The following is a 20,199-nucleotide window of genomic DNA, read 5'->3' as shown; positions in this document are numbered from 1 at the left end:
CATTAAGCAAGCCTTGAATATGTCCTTGCTCCTAGACTTAACCCTTCTGAAGCATTCTAGTTCACTGCAAAGCTGGCTGAGGACATGATTTTTGTTGTATATGAATAAGGAAGTGGGTTTTTAATGGCACGAGGCTCTGGATTCTGAAAGTAAAAGCCCAGCAGGGCCAATCTCCTTCTGGGGACCTGCAGCTTCTCCCAAGGCACAAGCTCCTTGAAACTAAGAAAATGGCCCTGTTTGGTTTTTCCTGGGTGTTTTTATTCTGTAAGAAATAGAAAAAAAACAGCCCCAAAGAGCGAAATGAAATGGTTTAACTGAGTATCCTCTGCCTTGTTTCCAGTGCTGCAGAAGAGAACTGTGTGTCTGATCAAATACATAGGACCTTGTATAATGATGCAGTATCTTGGCTCCGTGCAAATGATTGGATATGCAACTTTGATGTTGCTGTGGCAATTTGGTGTGCTGTCCCTTATCTTGGTAACAAGAAGCCCGTGACCAGAGCCAAAGCACCCTGGCTTCAGCTCCTTTTGTTCCTATATAATAATTGTATCTGCGGTGTGCAGAGAGGGCTCATTTCAGGCTGGCAGCTGCACAGCATTGTTTGCAGCTCATTAATTTCCTACAGATTGCTGCCTTGCTGCTTTCGATGTAGTGCAACTCCAGTGGCTGGGCTGAGTGCTGTCCTGCAGAGCTGAAAGCACTGTCTGCATGGGTCTGTGGGAAGAGCAAGGCGAGGGAGGGGACAGAGAGACTTCTGAGGCTGGAGTCCAGAGACATTTGTGATGAGAAAGTTGGTTTCACTCCCCAGCATTTTTGATGTGCTTTGAGCACTGAAATCAGTGAATGTTGTCACATGCAGGAGCCAGAAACGAGTAGGGTGTTGAGATATGCCGATTCCCATGCTGGGAATTGAGAGGGTACTATCCTGACCTTTCTTGAAAAACCAAATTACATTGCCAGTGTTATCTCAAAACAAGTTCTTTCATCCAGTCTGCAAGAGGCTGATTCACACACAGACTCTAAGTATTTGATTTATTTACAGTTCTGCACTGAAATGGGTGATGCTGGGTGGCAAATCCACAAAGGCAGCACAAGTACTATCAAAACTTTTCACTATTTATACATTTTAGCAAAGGCATTAATGTTCATTGGCTACAAGTTACATAGTTCTCCTAATAATTACTATTCTGTCTTCTATTGGTTAAATGATTCCATTACTTCTTAAGCTATTTAGTCCACATGCTCAGTCTTTCTCTTCTTTTGAGTCAGTGGGTTTCTTGTGTCAGTGGTCTGTAAATCGGTGGTCAGAATCTCCCCCTGCCAGAATTCCCTTTTACCCAGTTGGAGACATTTTCAGCACAATTGCTTTATTAGTTTCTTCCTTATCTTGGGATTTTTGCCAAATGTCCTTGTGGCCTGTAAATTCTGCATTCTTTGTGTCCACTATCAGTGGCACATCCTTCTTTTCCCCAAGCTTTATTAACCTCCCCCGAGGTCTGAGATCATTGAAGCATGTAAAGCCCTAAAATTTAACAGGGCAATTCTACTGACAAGTGTTATACTTAACACCTGGACATCACCAGTGCAGTAAGTGTAGGACAGTGAGTCCTGAGCAGCCATGTTAGGAGGAGCCCTTGGTCTCCACCTGTGCTGTCTCAGGTGGTAAGAGCAATGTTGTGGGCAGTAGGTGCGAATGTGCATATCCGTCTGTGCCTGCAGCTGATGGCAGCCTAGGGGATGGGGATGTGGATGTGGCTGGCATGCGGCAGATCAAGAACCTACTGTAATCCCTGTCTGTAATCCACCTTCACTTCCACCACAGCCTGGCTCTTCTGGCAGTAGGATCAGCAAGCTGAGGTCTCCGTGGCTGTCAGCATTCCTTCCTGTGCTGTGTTGCTTGTCCCCACTGTGCCCACATATCCCTGCCCATGCTGCTGGGGAGCGTTGGGCAGCTCTGTCCACAGCTGCAACTTCCTGTCTGCCTCCACTGTCAGATGGAGAGAGAAAGCGACCCCAGCTATGGCTGGAGCTGACTCTTTAGAGTCAGCATGAGCTTGTGAGGAAGCATGGCTGCAGCAGGACATGTGTGGAGTTTTCAGAGGGCTGCTTTTGGCACCCAGGCACCAGTGGGATGGTACGTCTCTGCTGGGATGCCATGCAACACTGCGGGTTTGGTTTTTGCAAATTCACTGAGAGTTCAGAGAACTGAATTTTGAAGAACCTATGTAGAGTCCAGCTGAGCTAGTGAGTGACATTCAGCCCTCCAGAGCTGTGCTCAGAGAGGGAGGACATGGGTGGTCATCCTCTAGATGTCAGGGGTGGATTAGCTGATGTTGTAGGTGGCTATCAGCACTCACGGGGAGCAATGAGCAGAGCAGGGATTGGTGCTCAGCACACGCCCTGGGGCAGCAAGCTCAGGTCAATGGGGCCATGCTCTCCCAAAGGAGCAGTGCTTGAAGGCCAGCCACTTGTGTCTCTTCAAACCTGCTGTGACAAAGAACTGAGTGATGCGTGGCAGGGCCATGCCATCAGACAGTGCCAGAGGCTCCTTTCAGCTAACAAGCTCCAGCGGTTTTTGCCCTGGGAAGCATTTAAAGCCTTTATAGGCTGGTGAGGGTTGTTTTTAATCTGGCATTTCTCATTCCTCAACTTCCTCTCCCCCTCCGTCCCCACCTTCTCGTCATCGCCAGCATCTCCATGGCAACCCTGTTGCTGAAGAATAGAGAAGACATCTAAATATAGCTTCCAAATCTACATGCCTTCAGCAAAAAGTCTGAAAACAGGGGCAACAGCTTGAAGTACTGGTTTGCCAATACCAGCCAGTGACAAATGTCTTCCAGGTGGGATTCAGGAGCATGGTGGTGGGACAGGGTATAAGTTCCAGCTGAATGCCAGTTTTGTGTTTGCTCAGGATGTCTCAAAAGGCTTTCAGGTAGTCCAGCCTACACTCTCCTGTCCAATGCACTCCCACTTCTGCACCCTGTCAAGTATTGGAGCCATTTGCTAGTGCAGAAAAAAGAGATCTCCAGTACTTTCATCCATGGATATCCATGATGGATTTTGATGTCATAGGCTTTTGTTGTGCGTTAGACTCAGATGGAAGCAGTAAAATTCAAAGACCTTTAGCAAAGAATAAATTCCCTCCCTCCCTTTCCCAATGGCTGAAGTTTTGATCCTTTTAAAATTTCTTTCTAAGAGACACAGGGCAGAGTCTTCTCAGTGAAGCTGTTCCCCTGGGAACCTGCCCAAAGTAGAGAGGAGAAGAACTTCTACACCCAGGGCCCTGGCACTGCTTTGCACCTACACCAGGCTGATACCCACCTGAACTGTCTGGTTTCATGGGCTGCCAAGTTGAATTACAGCTTGTACAAGACATGTACTTATTGTACAGACCTCAACAAATAGCTCCACAGGCTGTTCATATTTTGTCTGCTCTCCCCTGGCCCTGAAGCATGAAGTCTCATAGGGTCAGCAAGAAAAAGCTGACTTGCAGCATGCCGGGCAAGGGCCCCTGTGTGTCTGTACACACAGCTTCAGTATTTGGACCCAACAGTCTGGAAGGTGACACACAGATCAGCCTAAATTTCTTTTTCTTTTCCTTTTTTTTTAGGAACTTAAAGATTATAGCTGAACCTGAATATGTTTAATAGAGAAAAAAATTGTTTTATTAAACTGAATAAAGGAAAAAATCTATGGAGCTGGGCTATTATCCTTGTACAACCCAACTTAAACAGCTCAGCTGATCAGCAACATGAACTCAGCTGAGAGAAAAAGGGGTTTAACAAACAATGATATTCCACTTTTTGCAGAAAGTCTTAAAAACAAACTGTGGCATATTTCCATGAAGAACTATGCATAGTAGAGCATTTTATCAAGTCTGAACAAAGTGAAATGCAGAGTACTTTGGAAATAAACTTGTCTGCTAGGGCTGACTTCATTTTGGAAGCTCCTGAGGCATTTTTTGGTGCTTCCCTACCATGCCTTTTCCAGCTCTTCAGGGCTTCCAAGTTGAGTGTGAGACATTTGCCCTTCACTAGGTGTTGATTCCCATGGCTGACACATGGATATACCACATCTCTTGAGTTGCCCTGAATAACATATCAAATATTTAAAGATTTTTTTGCAAGGCATGGAAATGCTTAATAGGCTCACTTGCAACTTAGCAGCTCTGATTTCTCATTGCTGGTACAGTTATTTGCACTGGTACAAAGTAGGTGTGAAATAGCGTGATGTGAAGTTGGTAGCATTTCATACCTCGTTGCAGTGTTGGGTGGCAGTGGGAAGTGAGGGCTGGGCTGCTGTGCAAACAGGCACAAACTGAAAAATGAAGATGGCCAGAAACACAAAGTGACCCCTTTAGGGTTGTCATCCAGGATGGAGGAACCGTAACAGTTAGGCAATTTTTTTTTAATTTGGATTTATCTTTTTACCACCTATCACTACAAATCTTTTACTGGTAACACTTCGAAGTTTTCTAGTACAAGTCAAGACTTTAAAAAGTAAGGTTTTTAGTCTTTGCTATGTCCCTTTATTATCACGTGTCAGCTACTAAAGCATTTTCAATAGTTCTAATTGAAACATGACCAATTTACTAATTAGCCAAGATTACGTGAGGAATACACAAAAGGAAGATGCCTTTCTGTGTCAATATTTCCTCCTTAATCCCTTATGGAGGTCTGGTGTGATGTGAACAAAGAACACAGCTAACAGCCAGCCAGGCAGAGCCCTTGAGCTTTTGGTGGTCCTGCATGGAGTCCTGCACAGTCCTGGGAGATGGGCATGAAGGGGCACACAGGTTTTGAACTGGGGTCATTGTCTCCACCTCAAGGTACACCCACTACTTGCACAGTGTCTTCTTTGTTGGACCTTTTTCCCCCTCCCTTGTAGCCTTCTGTAGCAGAACTGGATGTTTCTGGCCCTGAGCCTTGCAGGAGTGGAGCAAAGGTCCCTCATGTGCTGCATGTGTGGCAGGATAGGGGCTTGCAGAAGGTCACTTTGACTCTAGGCCACCTGGGCCAGTCCCAGACCCTGCCTGTGTGGGAAGGACAGCAGGGGCACAGGGAGCCACTCCAGGGGGTCGTGCCAAAGACTTCTTCCTGCTCCCACCTTGTCAGACTGGGTGGACATTACAAAGGACTTTCTAGGAATAAAGGTTTGAAATATGAGGAAAGCTTGTCCAGAAGACCATCTTTGCTACGTGGCTTTCAAAAAGCAGCTGGGCAAATACCTACCTGTCAGGAATGACTGGGTGGGAATGGCTCTGTCCAGAGGCAGGTGATAGCAGTTGCTTGCCAACCTATTTTCTGAGGTCTTTTGGTTCCCTAATGATGTAATGCAACTTTAGCAAGGAAGAAGAGGTGCCCTACAGAAGGGCACAGCTCCCTTCAAATGGGAACTGCATCAGATGAAGCAAAACAAGTTGATACTCATATGAGCAAATGATGCTTCTACCACCACTTCAGTCTCTCTCTGCTCTCTTCCCTCACCTTCTTTCTGGCTGTGTCACTGTAGCATCTTCCATGTGAGGAGTTCAAAGCCAGTAGGGACTGTTCCCTGTCAAGTTCCTGTGAGAAATACGGATCACAAGCACTGCATGGATATAGAAGTATGGAAGTATCAACTGACTTGCTTGTATGTTTTCAGGCTTGCCAGGAGAAATATGTAGGTCATATAGTCACTGGCACTGCAAAGAACCTTATTTTAATGATATCAGCTGATTTGAATTATAAGACAACTAGTTACTATCTGGTTATCCCACAATCCAACTTGAAGACAAAAGTGAAAAAAACTCAATTTCTGGGGATGGCTTCTGTCTATGGTACTTTATACCCAACTGGCCTGTTATTGAGACTGTTGGGCTATCCCCCATGTTCTTGCTATACAAAGTGGGATGACTCTTGCATTGCACAGCTGCTCATCCAAGGTCCTCATGAACAACACAGCCAGTTCCTGGAAACCAGCCTGCAATGGCTTGTCTCCAGCTTCTGTACTAGCACCAATTCTTCTGTAACTCAAACATCAGCAACTTGCACATCAATGATCTGCTTGAAACTCTTTTCTGACAGTTCATCTATTGTTTTGATATCTGCTTAGTTAATTGGTACCAGCATCTAATCTGACCTTAAAGGGGCCTTCATTTCTGACCTTTCTGCTAGAACAAACTGCAACCATTGCCAGTGGCTGCAGGTAGATGCTTGAAAACCTGTTTGTCCTTCCACAATCCTCATGAAAGCCAAAAAATCTTTCATGAACATGAGCTTGATCCCAACCTGCCTGTCTTGGTCATAATCTGGATAGGTTCCTAAATTACCATGATTTCCTATTGAAAGTAAGGTGACTCAGCATCTTCTTGGTGAGTTTACTGAATCTGCTTTCAGATCTAATGGTTCTACCCCTCAAACACCTCCTGTCTTTGTCTGTGCTGTGCTACATCATAATTCTTTGCTTCAAAATGGATGTTAGTTACTCTGGGTTACTTGATGAACAGCTCCATGTGACCATGTCCATCAAATCAGGGCTTCTCTTGCTGACATCTTCACCTTTTCTATGAGCACTGTCACATTGCCCCGTTAAATACCCACCTCCTAGTGAACTCAGCAAAGACAGATCCCCACTATTCATAGCCTTATTTAATTCCCTCTGGTTAGCCTCAAATGTACAGCATCAGCAGCCAGTCAAGGGAGGGGATTTTCCCACTTTAGTCTGCACTGGTGTGGACTCACCTTAAGTACTGTATACAGTTTGGGGCACCAAAATATAAAAAAGTCATTGAGCTATTAGAGAACATCCAAAGGAGGGCCACAAGGATGGTGAAGGGTCTGGAGGGGAAGCTGTATGAGTTGCAGCTGAGGTCACTTGGTTTGTTCAGCCTGGAGGAGACTGAGGAGGGACCTCTTTGCAATCTTCGGCACCCTCATGAGGGTAAGAGGAGGGGCAGGTACAGATCTCTTCACTCCTGTGACCAGTGACAGGACTCAAGGAAATAGCATGAAGCTGAGTCAGAGGAGGTTTATGTTGGATATCAGGAAAAAGTTTTTCACCCACAGGGTGATTGGACACTGGAACAGGCTTCTTGGGGAAGTGGTCACAGCACCAATGCTTTCAGGCACATGGTGTCATTCTTTGGGTGTCCTGCATCAGGCCAGGAGTTGGACTTGATTATTCTGGTGGGTCTCTTTCAACTGCAACTCTGTGAGTCTATGACTTCTCCATATGGTCTTCTAGCAGAGCAAAGCAGTCCTGTCCATAGCTTCACATTGAAAACCCAACCCAGTGCAGAGCTCTGGGAAGGAGTCAGACTGGTACTATATGCTTTGAACTTCATGCTGCAGGGACCTTGACCCACTGCAAATCAGATGAGGATTTGGCTACATCAAGATGCTTCAAGAACACAGTGGCTTGACCCAAGGTGTATGCACTAGTGATTCACATAATGAGTTACTGAAGATGTCCCATTACATCTCACTGCCCCAGGGATGTTTACCTTCCTGTCCTGGCTACTTTTCATCCTGGCTAACAGCATCCCACCAAGGACTGTAAGTTCTGCCCTTGCACAGCCCTGCCTGTTTCAATGGTATACACTATGTGACATCTCCTGACTTGCACTGTTTTTAGAGCTGAGCTTTCTTTCACATTCCAAAGTCACATAGACACATCCTTTTAACCTTCCTGGCAATAATTCCTGCAAATGAGAGTGTCCACACAGAGAGATACTCAATATTTTCTAGCACATTAATCAAATAACCATCCAGTTTTTGCCTTATGTGTTGGAAGTGGACATGTTGTCAAATAAAATGATTCTATAGATTATCCTCTGTACTTCCCAAATGCGAAATTTAGCAACATCATGTGCACAAAGTCCTTTAGGAGAAGATCGATGTCTATTCATTTAATCTTCTGTTGCTTACTCAGGGAAATCTCATTCTTAATATTGCTCCCCAGAGAAGCTTTTCCTTCCCTAACTTTTAAAACCAATAGTTGTTTCTAAGTGCATGTTGAAAGGAGAGGCTGGACTGCCATCATCTGAGGGCTATTGGTGGCAGCTTGTAATGACCTCAGAGAAAAAGAGGGAAGAGAGCAGCCACCCTGACTTCTGTATGGCCTGCTGTTCCTTAGGAGTGCTGGCTTTTGGCTTCCCTGGCTGTGTCACAGCCCAAATTCCAGGCATTGCTCAGTCTGCTGAAAACACCACCAAGAATTAAAGAGCTCTTCCCATTACTGTACTCGTGCAGGGGCTGAGATTGGACTATGCTGTGGCTTGGTGCTGGCGGTGGGGCTTTGTGATTTGCACAGTGGCTCCTTGAGGCCTTTGGATGGTCTCTGTTGTTTGCTGCTTTTGGGCTGTATGAGGTATGTTTTGGCCACAATCAAGATGTCAAGAGAGAAAGGGGAAGTCTGGAAAGTCTCCTGCTTTTCCCATGTGAGGCAGCCAAAGGCTGGGGAGTGAAAGCTGCTCAGCTGAGCAAGGTAGGCTTCAGACTCCTTGCTTCCCATTGTGGTGAGTGTGCCCATCAGGGCTACTGCACTGCCCACCTCCTCTTGTGCCCGCCTCTGCCTCCATTAATTTCAAGAAGCTGTCACGATGTTCTCACAGCAAAATGTTCCCAAGCCTCCCGCTCGCTCACACTCTGCCTCTCGGTGTCCTTCTGTCACATCTCACATTAACATCATGTCTTCCTGGGGCAGTGTTACACTCCAGCCCTTCTCTCCATCCATCTCCTCCACTCTTCATGCTTTCTGAGGAGGCAGCTCTCAATGTGGCTGCAGGTAAGAGATGAGATTGTGCGGGAGCAGTCTATGTTTTGGCCTCCAGACAATTTATGACAGCTCAGGATGCAGCTGTAGTTACAGTTGCTTTCATAGCCCTGGAGAGGAGCAAGATGCTCCCAGTGGGCAGGGAAGTTGCAGAGCCTGGAAAAGGGCAGCCCTCACCAGCCACTTTGGGCTGGGTGGGGTGGCCTGATGGGCCCCATAACCCCCTTCTGTCAGCCCTGACCTTTCTGCAGTGACAGTCATGGGAGCAGCAAGCCAGCTGAGAGAAAGGCACTTCCCCTCATGGTAGCAAGCCTAGCCCCTTGCCGCCATCTGTGCAGTCTGCAGAGCAGCCTGGGAGCAGGGATTCTGCTCTTCCCTCTGCCACAAAATCCCAGTGAAAGGTTAACCATTCCCCATTATGTGGCACTGGGTCTGTGAGCCCTCACCCACCTTCCCCTGTCACTGCCAACTTCTCCTCTGCTCTGTTCCTCCTTGCACAAGGAGGTCTGGTAATGTGCTGGCTCTGGAGCAAGAGTGGGCAGTTTGGCTCTCATCATCCCCATCCCACACCACCCACGACCCTAAGCCACATGGGCCACACCTCTGGGCTCCTGCTCTGGGTCCCCAAAGCTTTAACAGTGTGGAAGACCTGCTCAGCACTCACCATCTCTCAACAAAGTGGCAGAGGTTGATACCACCTCTTTTGGGATTCAGTCAGATGGGGTGAGAGGGCACCTGCGTGGCTTTGGTCTGTTCCTCCCCTGTTGTTTCAGATATGTGTAAAAGGTCCTTTTCTCCTTCACGGCTTGTAGCAAAAGAGAAAACCAAGAATTTACTGGATTGATCACCAAATTCAGACTCTCTTTTTTGAAACGTCACATAAGGCTTGAGTGTGGTAATGGTCCAGTCTGCAGCAGAGCTGAGCTGGTCTAGGACTCCAGAAGGTTTGCACTCTTGCATTCCTGACCCAAGGGGACCTGCTTTTGCAAAGCCAGCATTTTAACATGCTAGCCTGTAGGGATCCCCAGAATGCGTTCTTTCTCTTTCTTAACTGTTTTTGTATTTCTTTTGTTGTTGTTGTTGTTTTTATATTAAAAAAGACTAAGGAAGTGTCACCAATGTGGAACTACTTAGCAGACTATATAGAGCTCTCTATACTTACCAAAACGTGCATGCAGTGATTCATTAATTCTTCAGTTCACAGTGAAGGCAGGCAGGCAGGAAGGCAGGCAGGAAGGCAGGAAGGCAGGAAGGCAGGAAGGCAGGAAGGCAGGAAGGCAGGAAGGCAGGAAGGCAGGAAGGCAGGAAGGAAGGAAGGAAGGAAGGAAGGAAGGAAGGAAGGAAGGAAGGAAGGAAGGAAGGAAGGAAGGAAGGAAGGAAGGAAGGAAGGAAGGAAGGCTGTTGTATGAAAACAAACTCAGATGGTATGCATGCGTAATATTAATTGCATAAAGCCTTAGAATAGCTTCATTGCAATACCTTAGAAGGCTCAAAGGAAACATGGTCTGAGGTGTTTTTTCCAGATTTTTGTGGACAAGGAATACTGAGTATTTTGAAGCTCCTAGAATGGAAAAAAACATAAGCAATGGTACTTACAAACAGGATTTTTAAAAGCAACCCACGTTCAGGAAGCACTGTCGGCTTTTGAAAATCCCACCTTCTGTTTTGTAGTAATGAGCAAGGAAAAGATCAGAGCTATGAATCAGCTGTAGGTTTAACTCAGCAAATTGAACAAGCTGTGCAAAGTATCACGGGCCCAGACAACACCTAGTTCAAAAGCCAAATTCAACCTCTTCAACAAAATTGCAACAAAATCATCATGATGAAATCTTAGCAGTGTGGCAACATTTACACCAGAGATGTACCATATCAAATCCTACATCTTTCAGGCTGGATTAGCAGAGATTGAAAGGGTCTATAGAAGGGAAAGTAGGCTTGCTGGCATTGGCACAGGGTATAGGTAGAGCAAGCACTGGCAAAAGTAAAGATAATTTAGCTGAGAAAGATGAATTAAAGGAGATTTTTCCTGCATATTCCTGCACTGATGGATATGGCAGAGGTTGTCCTATCCTATATGCCGTCATTAGAAAGACAAGGTTTGAGACCAAGATCAAAACCAGAGTAAGAGTGCAGGAGCAGTTGCAACTAGGGGGTCAAATTGTAGGATGACCAAATACTTTTGTGGTCATTAATGATATCAGTAGAAATGCAAGCTGAAGGGATGACAATTGAACAGTTCTCCTATTCTCTGTTGTGAAATGTTGATTTTTCAGGAGGCTGCCGGGAGTGGCAGCATCCCCAGGATGGGGATCGCAGATCTCCAGGATGCAGTGCTGGACCGCTTATTCTCTGAAGCACTGTGGGATCAAAGATACTGGCTATATTTAACATCAAGGGCTACAGGCTGAGGCACATACAGATTTGAAGCTTGGGGCTATTTTTCCAGACTCTAAGATTGCTTTCCTCCTCCTTCCCATCCCCAGTCAAGACTGTGCACAACATAACCTGAGGCTGATATGAATGTTAAGGATAAGCAGGAAGGAAGGGGAGGTCACAGCCACAGGGCTATGTGTGGGCACATGTGGGAAGTGGATGGCCATTCACTTGTAGGAGGGACAGCTGGCCTGGTGGCTCTTGGGGTTATTGTTTTGGGGTAAGGGGAATGCTTCTTATGTGGAACTGACTTTTGGTTTTAAAAAATGCAGTTCCAGCTTGCAGCTGTGGCCAACTGGAAGTCCAGGAGCCTCAAGATGAAAAGTGTATGCCCATTCAGAGCAGTTGCGTGTGCAGACAATGTTGTATTTAAGAGGGTATGAGATGAACTCAGAATCAAAGTACCAATCTCTTCAGTCATGAGTGAGGGATGAAGCCTTGTAGCCGCCGGGAAAGTGAGGGGAGCACAGGGGTCATTTTTAGCCTGCAACAATCAGTGCATCCCTGGCTATAAGGAGGCAATGAGCCTTTTGAGTCACTTCCCTTGTTCTCTTTGGGTGTGAAAGCTGCGGGGCAGTAACCTCTGCATAAGGCACGTATTTGTTGTGAAGGAAACTGTGGCACAGTGGGCTCTTATTTTCCTGCAAAATGCTTCAAGAACTTGTAAGAAATTTGCCAAAGGAGAGAGAACGAATGTGCTGCCTGGCTGCTCCAGCAGCCAGCACTTCTTAGAGCAGGCTGCTGGAACTGTCCCTTTGGCAGCTGAGGAACTTGCATCACCTAGAGTTCCCTCTGATGTGAATGACATCAGAGCAGCAGGTTGCAGGGTTCCCCATCACCTGTGGGGCCAGCAGGTGTCTGCCAGGCCAGCAGGTGTTGCCTGTGGGGTGTGAGTGCTTGTGTGTCTTCTGTTGAGTGTGTGTGAGTGAGTGTGTGTGTGTTTGTGTGCAGGGGTAGCAGAGTGAGGGAAGCCTGCTTCTCTGCTGGCCATCAGATCTCACTGCCCACAGGCTGCGCCCTGAGCCAGTTTGCGGGGATCAGTTGTTTTTGTCTAACTTCACTTTGCACAATGTGGCCTGCCATCCTGCCTTTGAGTTAAACAGAAAATTGGCCAGTGTCACTTGCAGAAGTGTGGCTTTAGCCTTTCTTAAGGGCCTAGTTGAGCTTGTTCAGTGGGTGAGAAAACTTTGACTCTCTAATGTACCCATTTAACTCCTTCCCTCCTCCACTTTTGCTTCTCTGTTCCCCTCTCCCTTTTATGACCCTTATTATTTTTCCATCCACAGCAAAACAGTTCACATCAAGGTAATTGATGATGAGGAGTATGAAAAAACCAAGAATTTCTTCATTGAGCTGATGAGCCCCCGCATGGTGGATATGAGTTTACAGAAAGGTGTAGTACTGGCCCTGCAGACTAACATTAACGTTCTTCTTTCCTCCTCTCTTCCATCTTCTTCCTCCTTTTCTCCTCCTGTTCCTCTGATGTCTCTCTGTCTCCAACTGCTCTGCCCTAAACACTGCTGTGTGCGCACACTGTGTCATATGGTACCCGTGGAGTGGCATGGGGAGTGTTGCTGGGGGGAGAGGCAACATGGTGAGAGGCGTAAACAGAGAAGGATGGAGAGCAGTCCTGCTTGCCCATATTTCTGTGGTGACTTGAGAGGACCTTCTGCCATCCCCACTGAATGGCTGAAGCAAATTTTGTAGTGTCAGAAACACATCCAGCATCTCAGGAGATCATGGCCCAGCTCTGGTCCTGTGAATTATTCAGATCAGACCTGTGTTAGAAAAAGACAGGAATTGAGGCCTGGCAGAGAAGCAGCTTTATAACTTCTGCAAAGGCCAAGGGCTGTGGAACCCCTGGTCTGGTTGCTGCAGTGCCATTCTGGGAGCAGGATCTCAAGGAGGAGCTGATGGCCCGCTTTGGTTTGCCTGGGGGCTCACAGCAGCTGTGTGCATTGCAGCGATACTGGAGGGAGCCAGGTGAGCTGGCATCGGGGGCAGAGGCCAGCCCCACTCCAGTGCCCACGGCATTTCCTTTTGAGCTTCAGAGGCATTTTAGTCCCATTTTGTCCCCTGTAAGGTCCCAGCAAAGCTGTCCACTCCCTGGGAAGGCTGTGTCCTCACTTGGGGAGGAGATCAGGAAGAAGAGATAGATACAATCAAGGACAAAAAGCAGTAAGATGTGTCATTTTAAAAAAGGAAGTTAGTATTATCCGTGTCCTTTGCAGCTGACAGAGCTGTAGCCCACTGGCAGAGACCTACCTCACCCCACTGGGGAATGTGTCTCTCTCTTCCCATTCAGGCTCCCAGTGCAGAGTCCCTGCAGATTTATTATTAATTCTGAGGATATTATTATTGTATTTATTATTAATTGTGAGAAACAATTGTTCTTCCAGCTTAAACACAGGGGGTACCTCAGGGTGGTGGTCCCTGGTGATTTTCAGGCAGCCAATACCCTTTCCATTACCATGTGACACTGAAAAAAAATGCGCTGCAGAAGTTGCCTTCCACTAACCATCAGCAAGGTCCTCCTCCCCTTTCCCCTCCCTCCTCACTCCCTTGCCAGCCCTCTCTAACCCTAACACCCTCCCGCTGTCCAAGGAGCAGCTGTGCCAGATGCCCGTGTGCGACAGGCAGGCCGATGCACACGCCCCAGCGGGGAAGGGGCTGCGTGCCAGGAGCCCACGCTGCCACTGCTGCTGCTGCTGCTGCTGCTGCCTTGCCACCAGCCAGCCGACCTGCTGTACATGGTTGTCTCTCTTGTTGTCCCTACAGGAAGACCATAAGGGTTAAGATAGTAGATGAGGAGGAATACGAAAGGCAGGAGAATTTCTTCATTGCCCTTGGTGAACCGCAATGGATGGAACGAGGAATATCAGGTGTGAGATCCTTTATGAAAAAAATGAAAAAAGAAAAAATCATAGTCAAGTATTCAAACCCCAAATCCAGAAAATATAATCTTCTTTCTCCTCCTTACCCTTCCTCCTTTTCTCCTCCTCCTCCTGTAAAGGGATTGACTTTTACTCCCTGCCCTCCTGTATTCTTGCTCTCACTCTGTTTCGGTGTCATCTCTGCCTTTTAGAGCTCAGCTTACTTCTGATCCTCCTTTCGTGCAATGCTTGAGCCTCAGAGGCTGTATTATTTTGATTGAGTTTCCTTGTTTGGATCTGTTTTTTGTTCTGAGTGCACCTTCGCTGTTCTCCCTGCTCCTGCTCCTTTGCCAGGACCTTGGGGAATGTGAAAGTCAAGAGAAGGGTGTAATGCATGGCTACCCCTTCAGCTCCTTCTGTACTCCCCCTGTCCTTCCCTCTGTTGTTGCCTCCAGTGGCATTGCCTTGGGTCCCTATGAGGTGCAGTGAAAAGCCCGTAGGAGAAGAGGGAAGGTGTGAGGTAACTTTTTTCTTTTTGTTTTTTTTAAATTGTTCTTCATATATTCCATCTGAAAAACTCCTTTGATGTGCCACAGACAATCACAGTCTGTCATACAGAGCCTGAGCTGAGGTCCTACTTCATCAGCATTGAGACCTAGGATCTCCCAGCAGACCAGGATCATAGTGGGAATAACCCCAGACTTACAGTTGTGCCTTTCCCTACACATATCTTTGTCATTGTCCTATATCTGTTTGACTTCTTTCTCACTGAGTCCTGCCACTGGTTTCAACAGCTTTGGGGTGGCCTGGGAGGGCCAAGATTTAAACAGAGGCACTTTTCCAAAGGGAATTCAAATCCACCTTCTGGGTGTTTGTTACAGAGTAGAGTCAGATATGTGTGCCCATGGCTTATTTTTGCTCCCATGTGCTGCTGCTGGTGATGGGACATCTGGCAGTTGCCCGTGCATGGCGCAGCTTTCCCTTGTTGACTTATCTGTCTCTGATTTTGCCAGCACTGCAGTTGCCCTCTGGCCAGTCCAAGCTCCTGTGCATGGCTCTGTAGGATGTTCAGGATAGTTGCAGGTTGCATGAGCACATCAGTACCATAGAGCATTTGTGGATGTTGAAAATATGTAAACTCTTAGTTTTAATGCCATCAGACTGCCTCCTCCAGACTCTGGAGGCAGTGAGGGGCATCAGATTTTACTCTGTTGAGCACAGGCCCTCAGGTTTCACTGAAGTCCAACTGCCCTTGAGCAGAAGCAGTGACCAATCTGCCGTATCCAATGGGAGTATGTCCCAGTAGTCAACTGCCCTTCAGTGTAAAGATGTGAGCACGGCTTCTAGGTGAAAGTTGTCTGGCCTCAACTTGTAGCCATTAGTCATTTCCCTACTTTCTCTATCAAATGAAAGAACTATATATCACTGCAGCTTCTGTGTTGGTATCTGCTTGCTATACCCAGAGTACACTCAGATTTCTTCTTGGATGTATAAGGGGATTAAGCTCTTTGAATCTGTGTAACCAAAGTGTTCAGTCCTGGATCAAAGTCTTCAGTCCTAGAACCACACTGGGGTCTTCTCTCTACATGTGCCCCCTTCCCATCCATGGCTCTTCTACCTCTATCTCAGCAGGTACCAGAGGAAAATCACGGGCCTCTGGCTCTCTCCTGCTTATGCACTTGGCAGCTTGGAGCATCACATTGAATTTTGTGCTCAGCTGTCTGCTCTCTGTGAGTCCTGCATCCTTTTCTAAACAATGACCTTTAGGATACAGAGTCAGGACTGGGATAGTTTTATGAAGTCTCGCATTTCTTTTTCCCATGAAGGAAGTCACATTGCACCTGACTGAATAAAAATGAGTCTTTGAAAAAAATCCAAATGGCCCTAAATGGCCACCCTAAGGTCGTTCAGTTGTTATTATTAGGACTATGAAGCCAGTTTGCTGTATCTTATGTGTCTCATTTATACCAACATCAGCTGGAGTCAGTGGGACTGTCTGATTTGCAACAGGCAGAGAGGAGATTGGAGCTGGACTAGGTGATCTGCAGCACAGAGCCTGCAGGCCAGGAGGTGAGGGCACACCCTCAGATGGACCATGCCAAGGAGAGGATGCGGAGCCCTAGTTGGCCTAATTAGAGAAAAGTCAGAGTGAGTGCACTGTGCTTTAAAATCTAAGAGGTGGAGGATTAAATTGCATTTGTAAATGTTACTGGCACAAGGTGGCACAGTCGCTACACTAAATCCAGGGCATCTAGCAAGATCCCTAGCTCCATAGTGCTGTCGACCGTGGCATCTCTGATCAGTGTACCTTGTGCCTGGGATGTAGAATAAGGAGCTATGTGAGGCTCTCCCATAGAGAGCATTGTGAGCAATCAACAGCAGATGCTGTGGCCAGCAGCTTCACGGAATGCATGCTTGAGCAGCCAGCTCCCGGCAGAGAGGAGGCAGCCCGGGACATGCAGGAGCGCGCACATGCTCAGGCATCATGTGACATGCTGCACAGCATTGGGAAGGGATGTTCCTGCTGACTCCAGCCCATGTGTTCCTGTCAGCATCATGCCATTGCAGGGGAAAGAGTTCAGGTGGTTTATTTATTGCAAAGCACACACATGACTGACTGATCCAGCTCCATGGGCTGCAATGTCACCGCAGTCACTGCAGTGTAAACAGCCCCCCCCCCAGTGCTATGCATGTGCTGCCACTGCCCTGTACCCACAGGTGGGAAAAATCCCACACCACAGTCACCTAGCTGGGACTTTGCTTGCTTTTGTTGTGGTAATGAATGTGCCCCCATGTGACACACACAATGAAGGCAAAGCACAGTTCCTGCCTCTTGGGGTGTCCAGGCCTGGTTACTTTTGAAGAGTCTCTCTGGGTTTTGGATACCCATACATTTGTTTTTAATGCTGCAAAAGATGTGGTTTTCTTGACAATGTATCCTCATTTTTTTGCTACTCCCCATTTAGCTGTATCCCACCAAGTCTGTGCCTAAGGCGCTGTAGAGTATTGATGTTCTCAGAAAGCTAGCTCTTTGTAGTGTCTTCAGAACATCTCTCCTGGGTCCTCTGGGACCAGGGCAGTGCTGGGCGTCACAGATGAGTGGCAGCCATCTTCAGAAGTAATCTGCAGTCTGGGTCATGCAGAGACAGCCAGTCCATGGCAGTGGTGCCTGCACTACCATACTTTTGTGCTGAGGGCCTGCAGCCAGCCTGGGACCTCTCCATGCAAAGAGTAGCTTCCAGCTTCCCTTGGGGATACAAGCTAGGTGCCAGTGATGAAATCAGGAGTGAAATGTCCCCTGAATGGATGGCAGAGCTGACTGCAGGGATGACTAGTATGTGCTTTTCAGACCAGCCTGACGCAGTTTGAATGGTTTATTTTGGGAAGCAGTACTTGGTCCCAAGCCCCATGCTATTCAGACCCAGTGTGCTGTCCCAAGGGTACCTGCATTGCTGCTGGCTATGGTGGCAGTGGTTTCTGATAGACATGCAGTGGAGGAGGACGGCAGGTGGGATCAGGGCTTGCTACCATATGGTTGATTTGCATATGGTTGTTTGTGCTGTCCTGTATACCTGTATACAAAGCAGTCACTTCCAGTCAAGGGGATTTCTCCTTGGCCATGATCAGAGCTGTGGGGCAGAGGAGTCTCCAGGATAATCTCTGTGAGGGCCAGAGCTCAGCATGAAATTCATTCAATCACTATTGCTATTTGCACCTGCTGGCATCTTACTGGAGGAAAAAACATCTTGATTGAGAAAAGGACCTGTGGTGATCCAAACACAAATTCCTGTCTTCAGGTTGATCAGGGCTTGCAAAACACAGAACAGCCACTGATGCAGGCTTTTAACTGAAACATTTTGCATCATCTGCAGATGCTGCTCTTTACTGTTCACCCCCAGCTGTATCAGTGCCATGCTGTTTTGAGCCTTGGGACATTCAGTTGTTAACCCTTGTCTAAGGAGAGCTAACCATCTACTTGTGTTATGTAATGCTACATCTATAATAAAAAATTTTTCTTGCAGCTTATCTGTTCTTTTTCACCCATCACTTTCTGCAGCTGGAGTTTTTCAAAGCCTTTCTGATCATCTAAACAAATCACATCAAGTAGTCTTACTATTGCAGCTCTTTTTATTGATGTGCTCCAATAATTCAAAGAGATGAAAATAGATCTGAGATTGGTATCTGGCCTGTGATGAAGAGAGATACCGATATCAGTAGGGGCTTATCAGATGCACAGAGCACTGGCAAAGATGGCATTTGTTGCAAGCTTGTTACATTGAAGTAAATGAGGAAAACCAAAACAAACTCATATTCTTTGCTTGACAAATTTGGTAAATGTTGCTTTTCTCCATCTTCCTGGCCATTTCCCAAGTTCCCTGACTTTTTTTGTCCTCTCCATTTCTAAGAAATTAATCTTTGAATCCTTCTTGTCTCACCTTTCCTCCATATGCGCAGTCATGCAAACTAAATCTCTGTTTACTGAGCACTGCAGGGCTTTTAAACCTCCCAGCACCCTGAACCACATTTCTGGCCATCCTTTTTTTAGCACCTTTTTAAAGTATTCCTGCAGTGAAATGAGTCTTTTCCTTTATGACAAGATGCTGTCTGTTGGTTTGACTCTTGCTCTTGTGGTAGCTCTGCTATTGTGTCAGCTCACAACTCAGAACAAGGATTTTGCTGCTGTCCTAGCATGATTTTGGAGCTTTCAGACTTTTTCCATAGCCCTGGATTACATGAGAAAAAATCGTTTTGCTTTCCCTGGCTAAAGTTGCTCTTCTGCTTAAATTGTGGTTAACTTTAGTGTTGATGTAGCCCAAATGGCAAGGGAGGCTACTTTGGAAGATTTCACTTGATTGCAGATAATGGTGAAAATAACATTTGGAAAAATATGCTAGATGAGGGTAATTGGGAGTCTGTGAGAATTCAGCTCATGGCACAGCAGTGGGAGATTCAGCCTCAGAGCTGATGCTTGAAGGCTGAGTCTTGAGGGTTATGTTTTGTAAAAGAAACTGATATCCGTCATGCAAAGTTTTGCTTCAGAAGCATGTCTCCCACAAGATACAACTTTGCTGGAAGTTGGAGCACAGAAGGCTGGTGAACACTATTAAACACTTTGTTGGCATGACTCGGCTTGGGAAGATTTTGTCTGAAGTCCTCTCAGCCCTTCCCAGCACCGAGTCAACTGGTGCCGACAAATCTCTTAGCACATTTCCTTTTAACTGAGTGTCAGTCCCTGATGGGAAAGCTTTGTGCTCCAGAGGGAGGATGTGGCTGGGAGTTGCAGAGTACAGATGAAACTGTGAAGAAAGAAGGATTCCTAGCTTTGATTGATCCAACAAGTTATCTATATCAAAATATTGATGAAGTTATGTGACTTGGTACAAAGATCCATGCCTGTATAAGATAAGCTGCATCAATACATGAGAATATATGCTGCAGTTTTCTGAAGTGTCAGCAGATGCTAAGAAACTCCTTCTTCCATCAGCTGCTGATGGGAATAGCAAAGAAATGTTAGATTGCTGTTACTTCATTCCCTGAAGGTTTAGTGATTTGCTTACAGCTCTGTGATTAAGCTGAATGCTGCTGATTCTCCTGATGGAGAGGAGTCTCTTGGAGTCGGCAAGAGCTTTGCTGTTAACTTCAATAATAACAGCACTCAGGTTAATGCTGCAGAAGAACCTCTGCCTTGTTTAGCCTATTAAAAAAACCCCACATGTTTATAGCTCTTCACAATCTCTTAGGGAAACAGTTTGCTTACCTCAGAGAGCAAATCTGGAGGCAGAGTCTGTGGACAGTAAAATCTGGAAGATGGGGAATCCTTATCTCTTTGGGGAACTGAGCCTGTGGTTCATATAGTTACTGCATGGTCACCTTTGGGTGTGCAGGGGATGCAGGCAGGGTGTTCTCCTTGCCTTTGGCTTCCTGTGACTGCCCTGCTGTGTGACTGAGAGTCCCCTCCAAATCCAGCCTCCTCTCTCTCATTTCATCTTGCTCTGTAAGTCCCAGGCATTTAACAAGGATCCTCTTATCTTATCAGTGGCTTCCCATAGTCTTCATGGACATTGATTAGAAAATATTTAATGAAGAATGAGACCAGAATAAAGCATGAAGCAGAGTCAATATCTCTGTGAGGTAAACA

At 46.6% G+C, this 20,199-nt stretch overlaps 1 protein-coding gene across 5 annotated transcripts in view; it reads left to right on the top strand.

Annotated features, from left to right (window-relative positions):
* The window catches only part of SLC8A3 (solute carrier family 8 member A3), a 119,755-nt gene that overhangs the window by 81,929 nt on the left and 17,627 nt on the right, over positions 1-20,199 (top strand). For 3 of the 5 annotated variants that reach the window (XM_071558200.1, XM_071558199.1, XM_071558201.1), the window contains exon 3: positions 12,474-12,580. In XM_071558200.1, the coding sequence (XP_071414301.1) occupies positions 12,474-12,580 (107 nt within the window). Of the gene's footprint in view, positions 1-12,473; positions 12,581-13,965; positions 14,070-20,199 lie in introns of all 5 variants that reach the window. The other 2 variants (XM_071558203.1, XM_071558202.1) reach the window with 1 other exon arrangement.

This window comes from Pithys albifrons, chromosome 6, assembly GCF_047495875.1.
Source record: "Pithys albifrons albifrons isolate INPA30051 chromosome 6, PitAlb_v1, whole genome shotgun sequence".
In the NCBI taxonomy this organism is placed as follows: domain Eukaryota; kingdom Metazoa; phylum Chordata; class Aves; order Passeriformes; family Thamnophilidae; genus Pithys; species Pithys albifrons.
The sequence above is the reverse complement of the archived record's forward strand: the minus strand, read 5'-3'. Positions and strand labels throughout refer to the sequence as shown.